This window comes from Scyliorhinus canicula, chromosome 17, assembly GCF_902713615.1.
Source record: "Scyliorhinus canicula chromosome 17, sScyCan1.1, whole genome shotgun sequence".
Taxonomy (NCBI): Eukaryota; Metazoa; Chordata; class Chondrichthyes; order Carcharhiniformes; family Scyliorhinidae; genus Scyliorhinus; species Scyliorhinus canicula.
Window position 1 is genome coordinate 42,704,329 of NC_052162.1, and position 24,407 is coordinate 42,728,735.

At 41.0% G+C, this 24,407-nt stretch overlaps 1 protein-coding gene across 5 annotated transcripts in view; it reads right to left on the reverse strand.

Annotated features, from left to right (window-relative positions):
* The window catches only part of LOC119952137 (non-POU domain-containing octamer-binding protein-like), a 128,462-nt gene that overhangs the window by 72,015 nt on the left and 32,040 nt on the right, over nucleotides 1–24,407 (reverse strand). For 2 of the 5 annotated variants that reach the window (XM_038775717.1, XM_038775718.1), the window contains 3 exons: nucleotides 23,664–23,702; nucleotides 23,212–23,339; nucleotides 11,684–11,834 (listed from right to left, as the gene is read on the reverse strand). In XM_038775717.1, coding sequence (XP_038631645.1) covers nucleotides 11,700–11,834; nucleotides 23,212–23,339; nucleotides 23,664–23,702 — 302 coding nt within the window. In that variant the 3' untranslated portion in view covers nucleotides 11,684–11,699. Of the gene's footprint in view, nucleotides 1–11,683; nucleotides 11,835–20,902; nucleotides 22,212–23,211; nucleotides 23,340–23,663; nucleotides 23,703–24,407 lie in introns of those variants that run through there. The other 3 variants (XM_038775720.1, XM_038775721.1, XM_038775719.1) reach the window with 2 other exon arrangements.

Genomic DNA, 24,407 nt, shown 5'->3' on the forward strand with positions numbered 1-24,407 from the left:
CATGTGCTTATATTAATTATTAAGGGTGATCAAGATCAGATTGATACGGAGGATAAATAACATCGATTGGTTACAGCCCAGATTATTCCAAAAATAAGCAGGACGTTCTTGAAGCAATTACATACTGCATCAATCTATTGCAGTGATGAGCAAGATTTTCTTAAAAAATTAAAATTTTACAGGGATAAAAATGGCGACCTTAAAACTGCCACATGCTACAAATAGGAGACGCAAGCTCAGAGCCTGGGAGCTCGGTTTCTAGCCCAAGGTACAAAAATGGGTATATATAAGTGACTGTAAAGAGCAGAGATTTATGGCAAAGTTTATTTTTGTTGAAAACTATTTACTGCAATGTTCATTTAGATATTTCTAGTTTGTAGCTCAAAAAAGGTGTTTAAAAGTTGAAAAAATTAGTATTTGATTGTTTTTGATTTATTTTCTGGTTCAAAAGTGTGACCTGGAGGAAAAAAGTAGAGAAATAACTGAACATTCATGTACTTTCTGGTCAGGTGTGCACAGCAATAGCCTGATGTTCATGGAACCATATTCCAACAATTGAGACCAAGACACAAAATTGAGAGGGGGTGGGGAAAAAGTAGAGAAAATGCCAAATAATTCAGTAGAGGTTACAGTTCAGAATGGCAAGGAAGATTTATATTTATTACTGCCTTTTGCAATCTCTGCATGTCCCAAAGCACTTTACAGCCAAAATCTTTAGATGTGCAGTCACTCTTGTAGTATCAGAAATGCTGCAGCCAATTTGCACACAGCAAAATCCTATAAACAACAATGTGTTAATGACCAAGTCATCTGTTTTTGCAGTGTTAATGTAGACAAATATTAGCTCGCTCACTGGGGGAAACTCCCCAACTCTTCTTCAGCATATTGCTACTGGTCTTTTAAATCCATCTGGGCCGATGACTGTTCAGCATCTGTGAAAGCTAACACTTCCGACACCACAGTACTCCTTCAGTACTGCACTGACAGTCAGTCTGGATTTTGTGCTCAAGCCACTAGAATGCGACTTGAGCCCAACATTCTGATTCGGACCAATACTACTACTGTGCCACAGATGACATCCAAGGACTGTCAAAAACAAGTAATAAATTAGAAGATGAAATAAAATGTAATAAAAGCAAACAAAAGTATGAAGTGTCACAGAACAACCAAGAACAAAGCCTTTTTGCTGCTTTACATGTTTCCTGTAAGTTATTCCTCAACTCACCATTTTCAAATAGAATCCTTTTTGAAATTTGCACTCGACTTTTTTTCACTGCAGGGTTGTATGTAATTCCCCCATTTCAATTAGACAGCTAATATATATTTGTAGCTTACTTCATTAGATATTGAAAAGTCTTTTTTTCTCGTAGCTAACTTTACTCTGCAATATGTGCTCAAATATATTCAAAACTGCCAAATAATACAAAGTTAGGATTGTTGTTAAAAATATCAACACCAAGGTGTGCCGTCATATGAACATTAAATATTTCTTCTTTGAAATCTGTTCACTATCTTAAAATAGCTTTTATCACTTCCAGAGTGGGCATAAGCAAGATTTTTACTAAACTTGTCTGGAGAAATTAGAGATATTACATTTTATTCCTGTCCCTGTCTGAACTAATATGCTCACAAGCTGAAAAAGCATACAAATTGAAAACTCTGCAACATTGAAAGGAATGTCCAAATATAGTTTTAAAAAGGTGCTTTATTTTAAAAAAATCTACACACCCAAAACCATCCAGAATTTCCTTCAAGACATTGAGTAACAGATTGACAACAGGATAACAACTACAAATTTAGCATGCCTAAAAGGCAAACATCAGAACCCTAAAACTCTCTCATTTGGGGATTTTTGTTTTGACACAATTTAAGAGGTGATGGAGAAAAGGCAAGCAAAAATTAAATCTTTAAAATAAACAACAGAATTAGATTTACCTTTGTGCACACTGGATTGAGTTTTCAGAGGTATACAATTGTCTTGTCATGAAATGATTTTTCTTTGATGCCCACGGTACTAAAAACTTGCTTAATATTAAATACATCTGCAAAGGATGTCAATTTGGCCATATTTCAGCACATGCTCTATATTCCAACAGACTACTATGTACACAGCCTTCTGGATCAAGCACAATTCTGGGCTTCAAGGCCAATTTACTCTAGTCACAAATAACAAACTTCATAATGAACGTAGTCAACTAAAGCTTTTCCCGTTCCCATCCCACAATTGAACCTCCAATATCCAGCATGTGGAAGTTGACAATTGTCATCTGTATTCTCCAATTTTAATCTTTATGTTTATTATATGCACACACACAACATACATATATGGTACGCTGGAAACAGAAAAGACAAATGCCTTTCAAATAAAAGGTATAAAGTTTTGATCGTATTTAACATTTCTTAAGGATCTATTCCCATTTGCCCTTCCTCCACACAAAGTTACTGGTAAGCAACTTAACTGGAGATAATGAGAAATCCTACAGCATTTAGAATTAAACTTGTAGAAAAAAACCAAACAGGATTTCCTGTCACGAATATTTGAGTAATTCAGTATGAATGTGGTCGCAAATTTCCAGGTTTTCTTCAACCAAGTCGAGCCTTCTGGTTAAAACACACTTTCTCTATGTATTACACAGTTCAAATTATGTAGGAGTTACACTTGTAAACAGAAGCAGGCTTAAGTTTATACCAATCATGTATCTTCCAAGATCAGAACTGCTTTACGATCACTGTGGCGAACATCACTTTGGGATCCAAACCAGCAATCAGGAAATTGCTTCGCCCAAGAATGTAAATAGATAGCCAGTTAATTCAGTAAGGACATAGTAATCAATTTGTGGATGAGACTGCTTACAATGGCAAAAAGGCCACATGAAAAAGTCAAATTTACTATTTAAAAAAAGGAGGGATGGAAATTTAGTCTGACGCCAAGTTCAGCAGCAACACAAAATAAGTAAATTTGCTGAGACCATGATATGCAAGTAGATTATTTCAGAAATGTACAGGTTCAAAGGAATATAGACACATGAAATGTTACTTATTTTGTTCAACACTGAACAAGGAACTGCTGTGCTTACAATATATGAAGGAGAGATGTTGCAGGATGTGGTCACCCAGATTGAAAAGCATAGTAAGGAGGAATCAGCTAATCGCTGGGAGGGGAAATCTGAAAAGATGAACAGTGCTCAGCATTTTACCAAAGTAATCAGCATCTATGAACATGACTAAGACAGAGACTTTGTAAAGTAGCCAAGGGCACCACCAAAAGGTTGGTGAAAATGTAAACCTCCCTCTTCAATCAATTGTTGGTGTCTAATGTTTCACTGCTTCCACTTTATAAATGACACCGACACCACTGTCTATGTCCACTCTCCTACCCATGTCCTAGTCTGAATCAACTCCCACTCACCCATCACTCCTCAAAGTTCTGAAAATAATTCTGTTTTCTTTTGCATCGTCTCTTGTAGCCCCCACTCCACCAATATATTGTAGCAGTGTCTTCAGGATTCACATTATTGAACTCTTCTCCCGAAACATCTTCCTGGTCGTGCTCAACTTCACGTTCTTTATCTCAAAATCCTGTCTGATTATGCCTCTATAAAATTCCTTCAAAGAAGGACTTGGGGGTTTAAAGAATTTCTGATTACCAGGATATCTGGGCACGGTCTGGGACAGGAGATGAACCAGACATGGCCGATAAAAAAAAAGTACCAACATTGGCAGAATTACGACAAAAAAAAATGTTCTGAGGCAATGTTTTGAATGGGTTTTATACAAACAAGCACATCAGGAATGAAGGACTGATTATTTCAAAAGATGGCTAACAGAGACTATCCGGTTGTCAGCAGGGTATAAAACATGGGGTCAGTTAACTCAGTTGGTTTGACGGCTGGTCCGTTATGCGGAGCGACGCCAACAGCATAGGTTCGATTCCCATGCCAGCGGAGTTGGCTGGACGGATGATTTGTGATGTGGAGTGACAGCAACAGTTCGGGATCAATTCCCATACCGGTTGAGGTTATCCATGAAGAGAGGGTCAATTAGCTCAGTTGGCTGGACGGCTGGTTTGTGATGCAGAGCAATGCCAACAGCAAGAGTTCAATTTCCGCAACGGCTGAGGTTATCCATGAAGTTATCCTTCTCAACCTTGCCCCTCAGCTCTCGTGTGGTGACCCTTAGGTTAAATCACCACCAGTCAGCACTGGGGATAGCAGCCTATGGCCCTCTGGGACTTGGGCGTCTTTCAGTGCCCTTCATAAAACATTACACGAAGAGGTACAATGGATGTAGTGCATACATTACTGATAAACGTAAAAAACAGTTGTGGCAAATGGTGAATAAGGTTGAAACAAAAATTAGTGGTCTTCAGATAGCAAATTAGTTGCTATCTGAAGGCCATTAAACATAGGGTGGGGGTTAGGAAAAACAAGATAAAACATGCCAGTCTGCTGATCAGCTCCAGTGGAATGGTACACACGAATCCTTCAACAGGTTCCAGTCTAGTAACAGGCTGTACGTGATAAAGTCATTCAGAACCAGCCTGAGACTGATTTTTATTTTCATTCATCTATCCCTCATGCCCATGAATATCCACTTATCCTTTTTTTATTTACTTATTTTTTTTTTAAATTTAGATTACCCAATTATTTTTTCCAATTAAGGGGCAATTTAGCGTGGCCAATCCACCTAATGTGCACATTTTTGGGTTGTGGGGGCGAAACCCACGCAGACACGGGGAGAATGTGCAAACTCCACACGGACAGTGACCCAGAGCCGGGATCGAACCTGGGACCTCAGCGCCGTGAGGCGGTTGCGCTAACCACTAGGCCACCGTGCTGCCCTAATATCCACTTATCCTAAAGGCTGGTGATGAATTTAGATATAGCAATTCTTACATTGCTAAAGTAGATTTTTTTGGTCAGTCATGGCAAATGTGAGACACTGGCACAATACCAAAAAAAAGATTTAAGTCACAAGAAGGGTCTCAGAAACCCAACTTAAAAGCCGAACAAAAATGAAAACAAGTTAGGAAACAAAACCGTTTTCCTTAACAAAAACAAAACTAATAATAAATAAATATACTTTTAAATGAGACATTGAAAAAAACAAGAGGATTGGGATTCATAAAGTCGCTACTTTCAATCAATGTGTGAAAAATGAAGCACAAACCATCCAAAGGAAATAAAAACTTGTAGAACCACACTGTAGAAAGGTCAAAGAGAGCGAACAAGTTTATTGAAATTTCAATTGATTCTATACAATAGTATTACACAGACTTATGGTACAAAAGTAATTCATTCAACCATTTTATCTGGGCTATCTACTCATTTCCCTATTCTTTCTCCATCTACTATTTTTCTCCAGGAAACATTTAATATATTGTCTTCAAAATGCAATGGTCTTTATCTTAACGTCTTTCAGTGGTAAATCATGCTATGGAAAATAGGATGGAAATAAATTTCTCCCAACTTGCTCACAGGGAATTTCAAATATCTGACCCTCAATGCTGGATCACCAACCAGATGATAGGTCTATTCAATTTATCAGAACGCTTCTAAATTTCAAAAATCTCTTCAATTTTCCCTGTTTTCCATCTTCCACTGGAATAGCCACACAATTCCAAATCCCTCCAATATGTATTTCCCCTTTTCTTGTCCCTGTACACAATCAACATTGTCCACTCTCCAGTGCAGGGGTAGTGCACAGCTTTTAAATAGGATTTCGGAGATCCTTCTTGTGACACAAACCAGCCATCCAGCCAACCGAGTTAACCGACCCTCTCTTCATGGGTAGTGCACCAAGTATAATGGGGAAATGACTGTGGCTGTCACAATCTCCAGTACTGAATGAATCATATGCCTTTCCAAGTATCAACTCCTCTTTGGTTGAGCCACCAGAAGTTGAATTTTGTGGGGCAGAAAGGATAAGCTGATGGCAACCCCGCAGACACATTTTCTTCTAACCTATCCACCAATCTGGGGGCTTACTGAAACTGGATTATGCTTGTAGGCAAGCTGCCATTCAAGTACTAATAAGGTCCAGCCTCAAAATGAAATTTTGCTTCTGCTGAGACTACCCAATAATGTGAGAATATCTATCTGTCTTTTCTATAATGGGGCTCCCAAACTGCCTACAACATAATACTGCAGCCAAACCACTGAATAGTACATCAGCCATAAACCCAGAATCCTAATGGAGTGTTCATGGTTTAATCAAACCCTAACTTTGAAGCTTGCACCATAGGTCTGTCAGTTCCTCCAAAACCTGCAGCATTTTCATTTAATTAATAATCTCAATCCTCATTTTGTGTCAAAATAATTACTCATGGTTCCTCAAAATTATATCTACCACCCAGCTGGCATTTTACCAAAACTGAGTGATGCATGTTGCTACACATACTTCGGAGGTCATTAGCAAATCTCATATTACTTAACCAAATCATCAATTTATATTGATGTCTTATAAACAAGTACACCCAGCACTAGCCTCTGGGATACACCGTTTATGGCCAATCCATTTCCAATTCAAGTTACACCCTTCAACCCTTTACATTGACATTGCTTAATTTCCTCTCATACCACAAATCAAGCCCTCGAACAGATAATTCACAAAATTGAATGAAATGAAAATCGCTTATTGTCACGAGTAGGCTTCAATGAAGTTACTGTGAAAAGCCCCTAGTCGCCACATTCCGGCGCCTGTCCGGGGAGACTGGTACGGGAATCGAACCGTGCTGCTGGCCTGCTTGGTCTGCTTTAAAAGCCAGCGATTTAGCCGAGTGAGCTAAACCAGCTGGTCTACATAACACTCAATATACCTATAGGAAGTCACGCCATTAAATTAAACTATTAAGTTTGTCAAACAGAATTCAACTCTACCAAGTTCGCATTGGCTGGCTGTAATTATCCCCAATCTTTTATCGAAGTGTTCATTAATATGGCCTCAAATTCGTGGTTCTTGAGAATTTGCCCGTAATAATCATCTAACATGCCCCTCCTTTCTGTCTTGAACAAAGAGGCTATACTTCTCAGTATAATTGCAAATTTAAATAACTGGAAAAAATCAATATAGTTGTTTACAAAACAATTACAATAGCCTCGAATGTCTGGCATTAGGGCCCAGTGACTTTTTCTAACTGCAATTTCGAACAAATTTTTCCCCACACACATTTCTATTAATTGTTCCATAGCTTCTAGCTAATTTCACCGTCACTATTTGTAAACCTGATGCAAATAAAACTAGTGTCACCCCTTCATCTACCACAACTCTAATCTCCCCTTCAGCCATTATTTATACTTCTTAAATTATGCAACGTCCAATATTTCCTCTTAGCACTATAATCTCTTCACCTTTTCACCTCCCCATTATTTGCCATATTTATTATTCCACCACACATCATCCTTTAAAATTAGTTTTGTTTAATCTCTACTTAATCCATTTGATTCCTTTTTATAGCTATTCTGGCCACAATCCATCTGAATGGAGTATTTTTACTGATTAGTATGCTGCAATTTCTGTCCCTTTATTTTGAGCCAGATCCTATCCAATCTCGTTAATTTAGTCTTTTCCAGGCCCATTAGCCTTTCCTCATTTCAGTGAATTTATGCTGTGGTCACTAATGCACAATTGTTCTCCAAATGCCAACTGTTCCATCTAATTTCCTACCGTTTTAGAGCAATACTTCCTTCCTGTAGAGCAGGGATGACCAACGGTTTTGAACCTTGGGAGTCACATGTGGCAACTCAAGGCATTTGATTGCCACAAAGCATGGGCAACCATTACAGACACATTTTTATTACTGGGTAAACTTACATGTCATCCCTCCTCACAGCTCCCATGAACATACTGATATCCTTCCTCCTATCCCCACACACTCAAATCCTCCCTCTGCAATCACTCATCACCTTCTCCTCCATTCTCCACCCTACGTGGGTTTTCACCGTGGCTAGATGTGGGAGTGCCGAAATGGAGAGCAGTTGTCAGAGCCCTACCACCAATTCGCAGCCTCTCCACATCGCTGTTGCATCTGTGCTCGGTCCCCCTCTGGCCCCTCTCTCACCCCAGTCCATCAGCACAGACTTGCACAGACAAGATGGCGCCAGTCAAACGATCTAATGCAAGACGGCATTCTGCACATGCGAGCAGCAGCCATTGGGGGTGCGTCGCCGAATCACAGAAATTGGGCCGGACAAGGTTAGTTGGGCCACTAGATGCAACGGCTCAGAATGATCCAGATTATCTTCCCAGCCTCAACAACTTCCCCACCGAATAGCCACATTTGGCTGTCCCTGTCCCTGCTCTAGACAGAGTGATCATGAAAGCAGTCGCTAGTGCACTCCCCATTTGGATTCCAGAAAACCGTAGACAGCCAAAAATCACAATTGAGCAACACAGAGGCATAGAATTCCTACCGTGCAGGAGGCTACTTGAGGGGTGATATGTTGATTCAATTCTTCACGTCAGTTGTGATACACATGCATACACACTGCCTGGACAAACTCCCAAATAGTTTCCTGAAAAATAATTTAGAGTACCCAATTCATTTGTACCCTGCACATCTTTTTGGTTGTGGGGGTGACCCACAAAGACATGGGGAGAATGTGCAAACTCCACACGGACAGTAACCCGGAGCCGGGATCGAACCCGGGTCATCGGTGCAGTGAGTCCACTGCGTAACCATGCCATCCAAATAAACTCCTGTAATAGTTCATCCATATCACAGAAGTTTGTTAAGTATGAAAAACTACGTCACTGGCTTGGAAGATTTTTTCAATTCCTAATTGGTAGATATCAGTGAAGTTCTGGTTGAAGTTAATAAAGGTGTGGACGTCAGCAAATCCAGTTCCGAGGATTATGCTTCAAACAACTATGAGTATGTCTTCACGAACTATTCATGTTGAATTAATCAAGTGCTTGAGGGCATCCCACAGATTGCAATGAATGGACACCACTGGTGTCAGACAGCACAATTTTAGGAACGGCTGGCAAGGCCACAAGAAATCCAAGATATAGCGAGTGAGAGGTAGCCAGTAGTTTACTTTGATTTTCAAAACAAAACAAATCATGCGAAATTAGTAGGGATTAAGGCTCATAGCTTAGTTGACAAATTGTTTGACTTGACAATATTTGATTCACCAACAAAAGACAAGGTGATGAACAGAAAGTAGTCCGCGAGAATTATTTCGGGCCACTAGTAGTCACAATTTGTGACTATGGAACTATAAATGCCTATAGTATTACCAAATTTTCTGGTCACACAAGTTGGATTTTAAAAGGACTGGATGCAAGAGCATGATGTTAAACGGTAAAATAAATAAGAATACAATATAAATAGCTTTGACTAATGGTGAAAATAAGAAAAGGAGTTACAATCACATAATAAAAGAAGCCAGTATGATGCAGTCATAAATAAATTAGGTACTAAGGTACACTGAGCAAGTCAAAACAAGTTACAAGCATGAAGCCAGCTTGGAAGAGCAGCAAGCAGTTTTAGTCATCCCACTTCAAAAAAGGAAATGGAAAAAATAGCTGTAAATCTGGAAATTTTCAAGAGTTGTACCAAGTAAGTTATGAATAAGATTCAAGGGGGGAAAGCACAATATAGATATTCAAAATAATCAAAAACACAGATACGAGTAGCATTAAACATGTAGATTATGGGAGCAGGTCACAAGTTTAAAAGCCTCAACCAAAGATGAAGACTTAAAAGCTTTGGTTAGGACCGTGGATATATTTGTGAAATTCTGATAACTAGTTAACTGAAATCTTTAACAGGAGCCAGATTATTGTTGAGGGGAAAGTAAAGAAAATTCATGGAGTTTTAAAAAATGGCTGGAAAAGAGAGTATTAAGTGAAAACATACATGAACTCTGGATGAAATGAACTTGATGGGACAAATGGTCTCCTCTTGCCCCTGGCCGTCCTCAAAATAATAATCCAACCATTTGCCTTGAACCAAGCCTAATATTGCTTTGTACTAACATGTACTAACTTTTACAGTCGTAGAGGCTCGAGATATTTATGACAAAGAAGACCATTCGATTCATCAAGTCCATGCCATCTCCCAAAAAAGCAATGAAGTTAGTCCCACTCCCCTACTCGGTCCCAGAGGTCCTGCCAGCTTATTTCCTTCAAGTGCCCATTCCAATTATATTCCATTTTATATTTGTTCAAAACATCGGTTTCCAAAACATATTGATCTTTTTCCTACTATTTTATGGTTACTTTCTTCAAACATGGCTTCAATGGCCCAACATTACCAGATCACACAAGAGAAAAACTTCCAATTCAATTCAAGTCTGTTCTAAATTAGAGCTCATCGCCTTGGCTCTCACAAATGGCTTTTTGCCAGAGTGTTGTGACCCACAAACCATCGTCAGTCAGCGCCATTATAAAATGGGTACTGGGCAGCAAGAAAGAAAAACAAACTTAAAATACTCATTTTTAAAAGCAAATATTTTGGCAGTGCCATCAAGGTTTACTTATTTAGCTGTGGGGTGAAATAACTAATTCAACAATTGGGCAACTTAATATTGGACCACATTAAAGCCATCTACTAGTTGCCTGGTTACTGTGATTTGAAGTTTGAATGATAAAGAAACAGAATTTCCATGTTTAACAAGATCTCCGACATGCACCAAATAAAACCATTACGTTGTTTAAATCTTCTGTGGATTTTTCTTTTAAACCTTAGAATCCCCTGTTCCACCAAAACTCCTTGGATTAGAAACTCCACATTCCTACCAACTCATTACCCATCCATTTAAAAATGCTAAATAACCAAAATCAGGGATTACAAACTTTGAAAAAACAGACGCTGCTCAGAAATGAGCAATAATACAATAGAAGATAGAATTGGGGTAGTAAATGAATACATTACAATAGAAAGATTGCTGAGAACTTTATTGGCATTTTGAAGTGTGTATTGGAAGGAATACCAGGCAAGTTAAGACAAATCAAGCTCAAACGGTGGGTTTATATTTGATTTACTTTTCCTGCAAGTGAGGCATGTTTTCTTGGGATGCTGAATCTTAGGCTCAAATGTCCCATTCTACAAATACAAGTCACTCCTGTTAGATGTACTCAGTGGTTTCAAATATTTTAAACATTTGAACTACCAAAAACAAATAAGCCATATCCTTAAAAACGAACACAGCATTGTATTGTCAATGAACCTGAAATCCACCTAATGCATGTCAAAAACTTACACCCATTCCACATTCCAACATAAACCCAAATGCAAACCCACCGATATCCTACATTTTTCCTCCCTATATTCAAAATACCAAACACATCAGCATAAAGCCTTCAGCAATTGAAAATAAAAACACACAAGCCATTTGAGATTCCAATTTTACTGTCTGTAATCACCTTAAAAAAACAAAAATCACAAAATACGAAATTGTTCCAGAAGAATGTTGCTAGAGTAGCTAAACAAATATCAAAATAGTAACATCTCAATGAGAGTTTGTGTCCAAATTCTTTGCAGCTTGTGCATTACATTATGTACATTGTAATTACCGAAACATATCATGCACATTTACCAAATACATCCAACAGGAAGTTAAAAGAATATTCGAAACAGTAAATTACTAAAGACCTTATGTACTAAAGCTCATTACAATGATACAATCTGCAAAAATACTCGAGGCAATTTTAAGTGGAATGGCTAACGGCTACAGTATTTTTCAGGTCTGTAATTAGTATCTACGACGTTTGGCTGCACCATACTCTCCTTGATTTCCACGGGGAAACCCAGCAGGGCTGCCAACCATCTGTCCGCCCATGTTATTTGCTTGACCATCCATATTTCCAGGAACAAATCGATCATTAGGCTATAAATTTAGTTAAAATATATATGATTGGACATTAGTGTTCATTGCAAGTCCCACGTAGATTTAACATTAGGCAGGTTGAGAATCCCCCATTGGAACGATGAAAGTCAGCAGAGTCCAGAAGTACCGATAAAAAAAGGGAAAGGGGTAATCATATTAGACTTACAAGGCATCAGCAAACTTAGGGAAACAAATTCATACCTTCCTCTTGCCATCCGTACAGTAATTATTAAAACTAACAGTTAATCCCAAATGTTTGCCAAATGAAAACAAAATTGAAGAAAAATAAAAAAGCCACCTACTCTTCCAAACTCCAGTCAGTCAACAATCGTGGACCTACACACAAATACCCTTTTGTGATAATGCAGCACTCTTATAGAATGAAATGTGCTCCAAGGGCATTTTGTGACCTCAGTTCACTGTCATCCAGAATAGCATACAAGTTGAGATACACCAACAGGTTCCACGTGCGACTTCTGTTTTGTGCAATCAGCAGATCGTTCAATTGGTATGCATGACCCACTTTATAGTGCACAGAAAAGGTTGACTTTAATGCCTCACTTCTCAAAGAGTCTGCAATTGTCAGAGTACGTACTTGCATAAAACAATGCTACAGTAGGAGTAAATATCAGAAACGGATGGGGGGGATAAAATTGATGAATCAGCTAAACTAGTCCTCCAATTGCTTGCACAATTTGCTTTGTGTATCATGATAAATACACAATGAATATAGACTACAGGATAATGTACCAAGATGTTTAAGCTTTAAACAGCAAAGTTCTGCTGAGGCAAAATACAAACAAAAATACTTGCGGTTAATCACACTTAAGGGCAATACAATCTTGCATTCCTCTTTACCCCTACTCTTCAAAAAAATAATCAACTTTGGTTTCATAAATTCTATGATTACAAGTTATGCCAAATATGCAAATAGGTGCAGGATGCCTCCAGCTGACATTTCCACTTTAAATATTCCAAACATTTTATAATTAATCATATACAATTCCCATGAGGGGTTGGGGTGCTGATTTGCTGACTGAAAGGGTGCCAACTGTTGGGGACCGATGGAGTCGGGTTGGGGGGGGGCCTCCGACGGGAGGGCTGGAGCGAGCAGGGGGGCGCGGGTACGTGGCTGGCGGAAAAAGGGAGATGGCTGGTCGGTTGGGGGGGGGGGGGTGTGTGTGTGTGTGTGTGTGTGTGTGTGTGTGTGTGTGTGTGTATCTCCTCTCCTCTCCTTCCCCCCCTCCAGCGGCTGATCACGTGGAATGTGAGAGGCCTGAACGGGCCGGTCAAGAGGGCCCGTGTGTTTGCGCATTTAAAGGGGCTGAAGGCGGACGTGGCCATGCTGCAGGAGACGCACTTAAAACCCGCTGACCAGGACTTCGGTGGCGGCTATGAGGGAGTAAGTCGCACATTTGGTGGCTCTCGCTCCGGTCTGACTTTAAGACCTTTTCGCCTGACTTTTTTGAACTTTTGAGGGCTGGAGTGAAAAGCAATAGCACTCTAGATCAGAATCCATACAGATGTATGCACTTAAGGAGCAGAAGGGAGCGAAAACAGGCGAAGGGGCTGAACAACTGTGGTGTGGAAGCTCAAGTGGGAGGAAAGATGGCCGATGAACGGACTACAGAAAGGCCGGTCCAGGCAGCACTGCACAACATGCTGCAGGTCATGAAAGAGAGCTTCGCAGCACTAAAGCGGGATAATTTGGAACCGCTCCAGAAAGCGGTGGAACGACTTGACCAGAAGTTGGATGCTCAGGATAAGAAGGTCCAGGCACTGGAGAAGACAGTGGAAGAGCAGGCGGATTTCAAAACGGTAGCGGACGTGGAAATTAGTAAGTTGAAGGAGCAGCAAGCAAGGCTAATGGACAAGCTGGAGGACCTGGAAAATAGGTCTCGCCGGCAGAATCTGAGAATCATTGGGCTCCCGGAGGGGGCCAAGGGAGTGGATGCCACGGCATATGTGGCAGACATGCTGCAGAAGCCCTCCAACCAGGCTGATCACCTGGAATGTTAGAGGATTAAACGGGTCGGTCAAGAGGACACGCGTGTTCGCGCACTTACGGGCTCTGAAGGCGGATGTAATGTTACTGCAGGAGACACATTTGAAAGTGGCGGACCAGATTAGATTACGGAAGGGCTGGGTTAGCCAGGTCTTCCATTCGGGGCTTGACGCTAAGACCAGAGGGGTCAGGATCATGATTAACAAACGGGTTAAATTACTCGGCGATCACTATTTTGGACCATGCTCCACATTGGGTCGACCTGCTGGTCTGTAAAGAAAGTTATCAGCGCCCACAATGGGGGTTAGAGGTGGGATTGCTGGCAGAGGAGAGGGCGTGTGAGTGAGTGGGGAAATGCATGCAGGACTACCTGCAGGTCAACGATACAGGGGAAGTCTCAGCAGCGGTGCTCTGGGAGGCGCTGAAGGCGGTGGTGAGGGGGGAACTGATCTCAATCCGAGCCCATAGGGACAGAACGGATAGGGCAAAGATGGACAGACTGATGCAGGAGATGACACGGGCGGATAGGGAATATGCGGACTCCCCGAGGGCAGAGCTACTGAGGGAACGGCGGAGCTGGGAGCGCTATCCGCTGGGAAGGCAGTAGAGCAACTCAGAAAGGCCAGGGGCGCAGTGTATGAGTATGGGGAGAAAGCCAGCAGAATGCTTGCACAGCAACTCAGGAAGAGGGAGGCGGCCAGGGAGATAGGGACGGTAGTGGACGGGGCAGGGAACTGGGTGGGAGACCCGGCAGTACTGAACAGGGTATTCAGGGACTTTTACAGTAAGCTGTACCTCGGAACCCCCCACGGGGCCGGAGGGGATGAGGCGCTTCTTAGATGGGCTGACCGTCCCAAAGGTGGGCAGGGGGATGTTAGAGGGGCTGGGGGCCCCGATTAGAGCTGAAGTAATGGGGGGCCTGAAGGCCATGCAGTTGGGTAAAGCCCCGGGGCCGGATGGGTATCCAGTGGAGTTCTACAAAATGTTTGCGGGTATACTGGGGCCGGTGCTGGTTAGGGTGTTTAACGAGGCGAGGGACAATGGGGTGCTACCCCCGACGATGTCGCAAGCCACCATCTCGCAGACAAGGGGGGCAGGTACATAATGGTGAGTGGCAAGCTACAGGGGGCCCGTTTGGTGTTGGTGAACGTGTATGCCCCGAACTGGGATGAAGCGGAATTCATGAGGCGCATGTTGGGTAAAATCCCAGACTTGGAGTCAAGTAACTTGATCTTTTGGGGGGAGAAGGGGGAACAACTTTGGATCCTGCCTAAGTCCAGGTCGTGACAGAGACCGGCGGCAGCCTGTGGGAGTTAATGGATCAGATGGGGGGGGGGGGGGGGGGGGGGGGGGGCATGGACCCGTGGAGACTTGCGCGGCCACGGGCGAAGGAGTTCTCCTTTTTCTCCTACGTCCATAAAGTCTACTCGCAGATTGACGTTTGTGTGTTGAGCAGGGCATTAATCCCGAGGGTAGAGGGGGTCGAGTATTCGGCCATGGCGGTCTTGGACCATGCCCCGCACTGGGTGGACTTGCGACTGGGGCCTGAGCGGGGGCAGTGCCCTCTGGAGACTGGATGTGGGGCTGCTGGCGGATGAAGAGGTGTGTGGGCGGACAAGGAGGAGCATTCAGAATGTGACAACAAATGACACAGGGGAGGTAACAGCAACAACGGTTTGAGAGGCCATGAAGGCGGTCAAAGGGGAGTGAATCTCTATTAGGTCCCACAGAGAGAAGAGGGAAAGGGCGGAGAGGGAGAGGCTGGTGGGAGAGATGCTTAGGGTGGACAGGAAGTATGCGAAGGCCCCGACGGGGGCTGCTGAAGGAGCGCCGGAGATTACAGGCGGAGTTCGATCTGCTGGCCACGAGGAAGGTGGAGGCACAGTTGAGGAAAGTGAAAGGGGCAGTCTACGGAGTATGGGGAGAAAGCAAGTAGGATGCTGGCGCACCAACTTCGCAGGAGAGAGGCGGCCAGGGAGATCGGGGAAGTCAGGGATAAGGAGGGTAATATGCTGTTGAGCCCAGAGAGGATCAATGAAATCTTCAAAGAGTTTTATGGGAAGCTGTACGAGTCAGAACCCCCGAGGGGAGGGGAAGGGATGAAGCAATTTATGGATCAATTGAGGTTCCCACGGGTGGACAAGGATCGGGTGGAGGGACTGGGGACCCGATTGAGTTGGAGGAGATAGTATGCAGTTGGACAAGACCCAGGTCCGATGGCAAAAATTCTGGCTACCAGAATAGAGGACTGCGTCCCGGGAGTGATCGAGGAGGACCAGACGGGTTTTGTCAAGGGCAGGAAATTGAACACGAATGCGAGGAGGCTCCTGAATATTATGATGCCCTCGGAGGGAGGGGACGCAGAAGTAGTGGCTGCAATGGATGCAGAGAAGGCCTGTGACAGGGTGGAGTGGGAGTACCTGTGGGAAGTGTTAGGTAGGTTTGGATTCGGGAGGGTTTCATAGGTGGGTCAAGCTACTGTATCAGGCCCCCGTGCACCGAGGGACGAGGCAGGGGTGCCCCCTATCCCCGTTACTATTTGCCCTGGCAATTGAGTCGTGGAGGGGGGAAGAGAGAGAGCGAGAGCGAGAGAATTCGTCCGCATCATGTGCCAGGCTCAGTTTAATTCAGTTTAAGGTGGTACACCGGGCTCACATGACGACGGCAAGAATGATCAAGTTCTTTGTGGTGGACAGGTGTGCGAGATGTACAGGGAGTCCAACAAACTATGTCCATATGTTTTGTGCATGCCCGGTGCTAAAAGAATTCTGGCAGGACTTTGCGAGGGCTACGTCCAGGATATGGGACACGCGGGTGAAGCCGAGTCCAACAATAGCAATCTTTAGGGTGTCGGAGGACCCGGGAGTGCAGGAAGCGAAAGAGGCTGAGGTGTTGCCCTTTGCCTCCCTGGTAGATGGATCTTGTTAATGTGGAGGGACTCGAAACGCCCGAGCGTGGAGACCTGGGTTAGTGATATGGCTGGGTTCCTCAGCCTGGAGCGAATAAAGTTTGCCTTGAGTGGGTCCTTGCTGGGGTTCTCCAGGCGGTGGTAACCTTTCCTTGACTTTCCAGGGGAGCGGTAAAGTGTCAGCAGCAGCAACCTTTGGGGGGGGGGGGGGGGGGGTGCTCAGCTCGGGTGAATTGTCTATTTAATGTATATTTTCTTTTTGTACAACAACAACAGCCACCTAGTTTTGTTAAATATTTTTTGTTTATTTTTCCGTTATGTAAAAATTCTGGTTGAAAAGCTTTAATAAAAATAATTATTATTTATTTTTTTTAAAACATACAATTCCCTTCCTGATCATGAATGCTTCAATGTGACTTAATTAATTTACTTCCCCACCCCTTCTAATGTGTCAGTCCAATGTGTCAGTTTTTTAAAAACCAGAATAGAATCAACTTCAGCCATTATTAGATCTATCATGAAATTTGAGAAATGCTCTCAGTAGTGTAAAAGACACAACCCAGAGTAATGCAGAGCTAAAAAAATTCGCAGCTGGAATCGCAGATCTTGCCCAGAGCAAAGATTCCAGCTCTGGTGCCCTAGGTTAAAGGGGACATGAAGGGGCGGGGGAAGAAAAATTGATTGATAATCATGTATGCAGCCCAAATTAAAACATGATGGGCAAGGTATTAGCTGCAACGCCCTACGCAAAGGAATAATGCTAACACTCATTGTTCAGAACACACAATGGCCATTTGAACACAAGGCTGACAAGAAAACAAGACACAAGATAGCGCCAGCATAGTGGGGAGAAAGTCAACCACCGAATATCCAGCAGTTGTTGGTTGGGGGGGGGAAAAAGAGAGAAAGAGAGAGAGAGAGAGAGAGAGAGGAGAGAGAGAGAGAGAGAGGAGAGAGAGAGAGAGAGAGAGAGAAAACCTTAATCAACACTGTACACCTTCACTGTTACGTTGTTCTCTGCGACAGGAGGCTCAGCAAAAATTTAAACACAAATCTAAATAATTAGATTAGGTTTGTACTCCGCCTGGCCTTCAGCACATCAGCTCAAATAAACAGATAAATAAGCAGGAATACAAGCTCCACTTTCCAAATTTATCATCAATCTATTGAAGTATATATTACACAGTCGATATCAAAGTTTTAAACACTAATCATCAATTTTAAGGAAAACAGGTTCATCCTTCCATTTTAAAAAAGCAACTACAATGTACATATCCTTTTGAAGTGTGCTTTCATGTTCAACTATTGAGAGAAAAGAGATGGAGCATTTTATGCAGATAATCCCTCCAATTACCTCCAGAACTAATTGTATTATGTAACTTGCAACAAAATGTAACTAGTCACCTACTGACCTACTAAATCTGCATCTCATTTCAACATTGAGTAGTTGTTGAACAGCGTCACAGGTTCACATATCCGACGCGATCTTTCGCTGTTCATGCTGGCAGGATCTTGCGGTCTCGGTGACTGTGTGCCCCTGCCGCGGGTTTCCCAGCGGCGCGAGGTGGATTCAATGGGAAATCCCATTACTGCAGCCGGACCAGAAGATCCATAGTCAGCGAGCCATCAAGAAACACGCTACTGGGAGGCCTGAGAATCTCGCCCATGATCTTTGGTTCTTCAATGGGGACATAATTTGTCTTTGATTCTTTATCATCCCTATTTGACCTACGTGAATGATAATTATAACTACATTTAGGGACCTGAATAAAGAATGTGGGAAAAATAGACAACCCTGCCATAAGAGTGTGATGGGCCAAACACAACTGTGCTATCTCTTTCCTTCCCCCCACCCCCCTAAATTATTTAATTTGTCACCTCAGTCCACACATGAATGGTAACTGTGCAAGAAATCAGCAGCTAACTGACACCTAAAGAACCATCTCAGTATTTTCAGAAATTAAAAGTAACACTAATGTTTGCAATGCAAGAAAAACAGTTCAAATCATTCACCCAGTAGCTTAAAAGCAAATGCTGCAATTCCAGGTATCTAATGATCAATTCAAAATATTCCATCAGTAATACAGCAACAGAAACTTAAAATTACTGCAAGTTTTGGCATTTAAAATTAGAGTTGAGCAATTACTGGAACATAATTAAATGTTCATATGGGATCCTTATTTTCTGCACTTGTAAATTCTATGATTATTTTCATACCAACAAAACATTGGCTTGCATAAAAACAGCGGATGGAATAAACCATTCACACTAATTTCACATCTTAGTATTTACTCCATCTCCTTTGCAAACAAAGGTTTTCACCATTGGAAGTAGCATTTTAACAAATCATTTCACAGTAACCTAAATCTCTGACCTCTTAGACATGTGCAGCGTCCAGAATGCACAGGATTTATCGCCATGTCAAAGCAAACTAAGAAAGAATAGATATTTGATTTCTAGAGTAACAGCTAGCATTCTTAAATATTGTTGGAATTCTGCATGTTCAAGACTTGGAATGTAAACTTATATTTTAAACAAAGCACTTTTGTCTGTAGTTCTGCATCACCTGTCTAAACAATACTTGCCCCCACAAAGCAAATAGCAGTTATTGGGGCGCTCCATCTTTTCTGCAGAAAAGCACTTTATGGATCAGGACTTCTGGCGGCAGTCACCTACAGTACCATCAGGATATTTGTGACAATAAATACTCAAGTGATTTACGATACTATTGCTACAATAACACTTTTCCACTGTAACTTAAATAGTCACCATTTTGGCATAATGTCACCAATAACTCAAGTTCTTAGCTGTTTAAAAATACAGAGGGTGGCACGGCGGCACAGTGGTTAGCACTGCTGCCTACGGCACTGAAGACCTGCGTTCGATCCCGGCCCTAGGTCACTGTCCGTGTGGAGTTTGCACATTCTCCCCGTGTCTGCGAGGGTCTCACCCCACAACTCAAAATGTGCATGACAGGTGGATTGGCCATGCTAAATTGCCTCTTAATTTAAAAAAAAATTGGGTATTCTAAAAAAAAATTAAATTAAAAATACAGAATAGCATTCATATTAAAAAAGATTAAATGCATAAAATCGGTCCAGATTTCTGGTTGGCTGAATTTCTGCTGTGAATTTCAATATATAACATTATTATACATTGCAAATTTTCCTCATTATTGTTAAAAATCTAGGTCATGTAGCTCAATAGTGCTGAAAAACATAACCCTACATCCAAGTATGCAACTATTAAAATCTATCGACTATCTGTTCTGTAATTCCAATGAACATATTCAACAGATGAAAATTGCAATGTTAGGTAAATATTCAGACTGAAATATTGCAATAATCCAAAGAACTGGACCTTGCCGCAGCTGAAGTATCTCAGGTCACTTACGGTCACGTTACTTCAAACCATAATCTCAAGCTACACTGAAACCAATGTCAGCAAAAAATAAAATAATTATCAATTGCAGTTATCAAGTCAGAATATGACTGAAAACAGCAATCTATACATGAAACCAGGATGGGCAGCACGGTGGCACAGTGGTTAGCACTGCTGCCTCACGGCATTGAGGACCCGGGTTCGATCCCAGCCCCCATCACTGTCCGTGTGGAGTTTGCGTGGGTCACATCCCACAATCCAAAAATATTCTGGTATGTGGATTAGTCACACTAAATTGCCCCTTAATTGGGAAAAAATAATTTGGTTCTCTATAATTTTTTTTTTTTTAAAAGATGAAACACAGATAACTTTCATATTGCTCCCCCAAGATATGCAGCCTACAAATTAACTGCACAGAATTGCTTCATATGTCAAGGAATAACCTGTCTTAACCTCCACTCTGTTCACCCCACAATGTACACAAGGTGCATGCTACAATCAAAAGGATTACTCGATTGGCCTCAACTGAAAGCATATTTGCAGGAAACCTTGCAGTCAACCCATTATTTCCTGTAGCTAATCTATTTTGAATGCGACCAACTAATTTTGAAATAATACTAGTCAATAAATTTAAGTTACTTGTTTAATAACATACTTAAGACTGGTGGTGAATTAATCAATAGTCCTCTTGTTTCATATGTTTCTATTCAAAATAATGATTTCCAGAATGAGAAAGCACACAACCTCTGACAAAAAAAATACAAAATGCAACTGTCACTTCAGGATTTGTTGATTGATTTTTCTTTTAAAGTACAGTCTGTAGTTTCACAAGTTTACAGAAATTCACAAAACCAATTTACAATGGAGAATAAGCTACAAATAACCTATAGAAGTTACCGTATGATTCCAATGAGGTAAAAAACTGGGCTCATGGTCAGATGAGGAGCTTTTGGAGACAATGGATTGAGTGATCTGGTGAGAAGTCAAGTCGGTGGGATTTTCTTAAAAAATTGACTGTTGGGCCAAACAAGCTTTCAAGCTTCTAAAATGTTTTATTTTCACTTGTTAACACAGCGGTGCATTGACACAAACACTATTACAATAGCACCATCAAAACTGATACAGATATCCATGTTCCATCTGTGTCCTTCATTCCAGTACAGAATCTTTGCCTTTATTCACTATATACATTAGTAAATAGTTTGGCACATCCTCTGTTTAAGAACATAAATGGTACTATTTTTGCAAAGTCGGAAAATCAAGCATTAGCACCTGCTTTGCCAATTATGTTTTTACTATACTAATCAGATTCCCTTAGCACTGGACACAGTCAAGATCAAATCTAGTCTTTAGGTGAAGTGGGATAAGTTGGACTTGGGTGCACAGATATGAATCAGGCTCCATGTTATATATTCTGCTCTTATCACTTTCCATTATAAATTCCTATTTTCACATTCATAATGGAACTGCCCATATAAACTTAGCACAATGCAATTACATCTTCCTTCCAGTGGTGGAGCGCCAACACCTCCACTTGTGGAGAGCGTGTAATTTCAACCTGGTAAGTTTTTTTTTAAAAAGTCAAACTTTACAAATCTGGACACAAATATAATGGAAAGAGTTGACAGAAAGTGCACACAATATTTTTACGGTGTTAAGATATATCCATAAGTCACAATTACAGACTTCAAGCAGGAGTATGTACAATAACTGAAACACACTGCATCATTAAGATTACAGGAGAAATAACTTGTTCTCAATATAACTGTGGAGCCTTAAACAGACAAGTCTACACAAAATCAAATAAATGGAGTACAAAACTCAATTTAAGAATAGTTCCCCAGAAGCTTTTTTTTTGAGATGTTGACTTTCACTCAATTAAACTGTTAAGTCTCTTCCTCAGAATTTCCAGAAGTCTGCATTCATACCTTCCCCTTTAGGTTTTCTTGCACTTTTCTATCCATTCCTGCATCTCATTTTGACCACTGTCTGTAAACCCAGTTCATTCTTTTACTGAACCTCCTGTGTTAACCAGTTATGCAGAAGTTGGTCCAGTGGGGAACTTGTCATAATTCATCCTGATCTACTCCAGAAAGCAAGTGGAGGTAAAGAGGTAAATTGAGATCAATTAGGAGCTTGGTAGTCTGATCAGAGATGTTAAAAAATATTAAAATAAAACTTTTTTTAAATCAGCACCCAAGCTGTTGTCACGAAAATGCATTCAAAGTAAACTTTACAAGTCCTATACTTTCTAAATTAAAACTCATCACTTTGAAAGTAATTGGCAAGTTGAAAGTAACTGGCAAATTGAAAATTTTCGTATTTCACAACTCATTCCAGTATATTCAAGATCATTACTGTCACCAACTAATCAGGACAATGGAAAACGAACACCATGGGAGCAGATCCACAGTTTTGTGACAATTTCCTATCATAATGGATTTTTTATATAGACTTAAAAGCTTATAGCTCTACTACTGCTGTATTATGTTTGTCAACCTCAAACTCGACAAACCCCAAAAAAAAGTTACTGTGCAAGATACACCCAAGTGAGAGGAAAGTTGAAAATCCAGGTTTAGTTTATATGGCATCCAGTGTACGAAACATTGTAGAATTTGGAAACCTCCAACAACTTGATTATAAAAGGGATAAGGCAAAGTTATTCCGCCATTGCATGCTTTAAAGACATTGATTAATGAGAGACTTCGCATTTTAATCTCAAGGATTTAGCTACCATGTTGGAACGGGTTGGGGGGAGAGAGGGGGAAAGAGAGAAGAAGACTCCTGTCTAAACCAAATCCTAAATGGCAAGAAGAAATTAACAGCATGCTTTTTATATTTCAGTTAGAGAGGCACCCAAAGAAGGACCCTGCACCATGTGTTTTGTACGTTAGAACTTTACAAAAATGAAACCAAACTTCAAAACAATTTCAACACATATTTACAGTCTCTCCCAGCCTCACACTATCTTGCCAAAGATTAGGAAAAACAATGTTTCTAACTTCAAATTCACTATTTTGTTACCTGAGATTTACATCCCAAGGCTAGTCTTATCTATTTAATATATTATGTTAATACATTACCATTCCCATATTGTTTTCTGGCATTTGGTTTCCCAGGCTTCCAGGTGGTCCTTGTGGAGGTGGTGCACTAGTATTCACAGTTGGTCTGTTCATTCCCATAAGTGGCTGCGGAACTTGGTTTGCAGAGGCTGATAAGTATAATATTTTGGTAAAATATAGGCTAACAGTTATTGGCCATTCGCCATTCATCCAGTCAAGTACTTACTCCCAAAACAAATACGGATTCGCGCTCCAACAACTCCGTACCCATCAAATAAGTATAGCGGGGTTCCCATTCCTACTAGAAATTTTAGACTGCTTTGCCATTTCAAGGTTTTTCCCTACATGCAATACAATCGTACACCTATATTTTGGGTGTGTTCCACAAAGTAAACACTGAAAATTACACCAATGCAAATTCCACCAAAAAAACAGCAATCTCAATGAAATCTTTATAAATTCTAATTTCATACCTGCTTTAAGATTTGTAAAATCAGCTGCAGTTAGTCCCACTGAAATGAATGCAAACAGGAAACATTTAGTTTAAAAAAATTAAGGAATGCCTTGCCAAACAAAATTTACAACAATCCCTCCAATAATCTGAAGGATCCACACAAAATAAAGTGGAATATCTTTGAAATTTCTTTGAATACAAACTTGAAAGGATGAGCATGGGGAGAAAAAGATCCTGCCGAATTCATCTTCACTGCTTTACATTTTTTGAATAAAAAGTCATTATGTATAACAGTTACTGTTGATATACACCAGGTTGCTATTCCAAAACAAAATATGCTGCTACAGTGGAAACTTTTGAGAAGCTGATATTCTAAATAATGAAAATTAAAATGCCATCAAAATTCATACATGATCAAGTGTGTGATATTTAATTCCTTTCAATTTTAGCTTTACTTTTGATTCAACACTGGCAAGAAGCCCAGGAGGGCTACATTAAATAGAAAAATTGAGTATTAAGTTAAAATTCCTCCTTTTAGTCAAATGGGAATACGAACTTACAATCAAACTACCTGAAGACAACATAACTGGGGATGTAGTCAAGCCAAAAACACAGCTCAAAAAGACACTAACCAGCAATTAGCATACAATTCATGTTTTAACACACAATTTAAATCAATATTTTTTTTATTTTTTTTAAAAAGTCTTGCATTCTTGAGCCAAGAATAAGTGTCATTCCAATTAGCAATAACTATCCCCTTAGT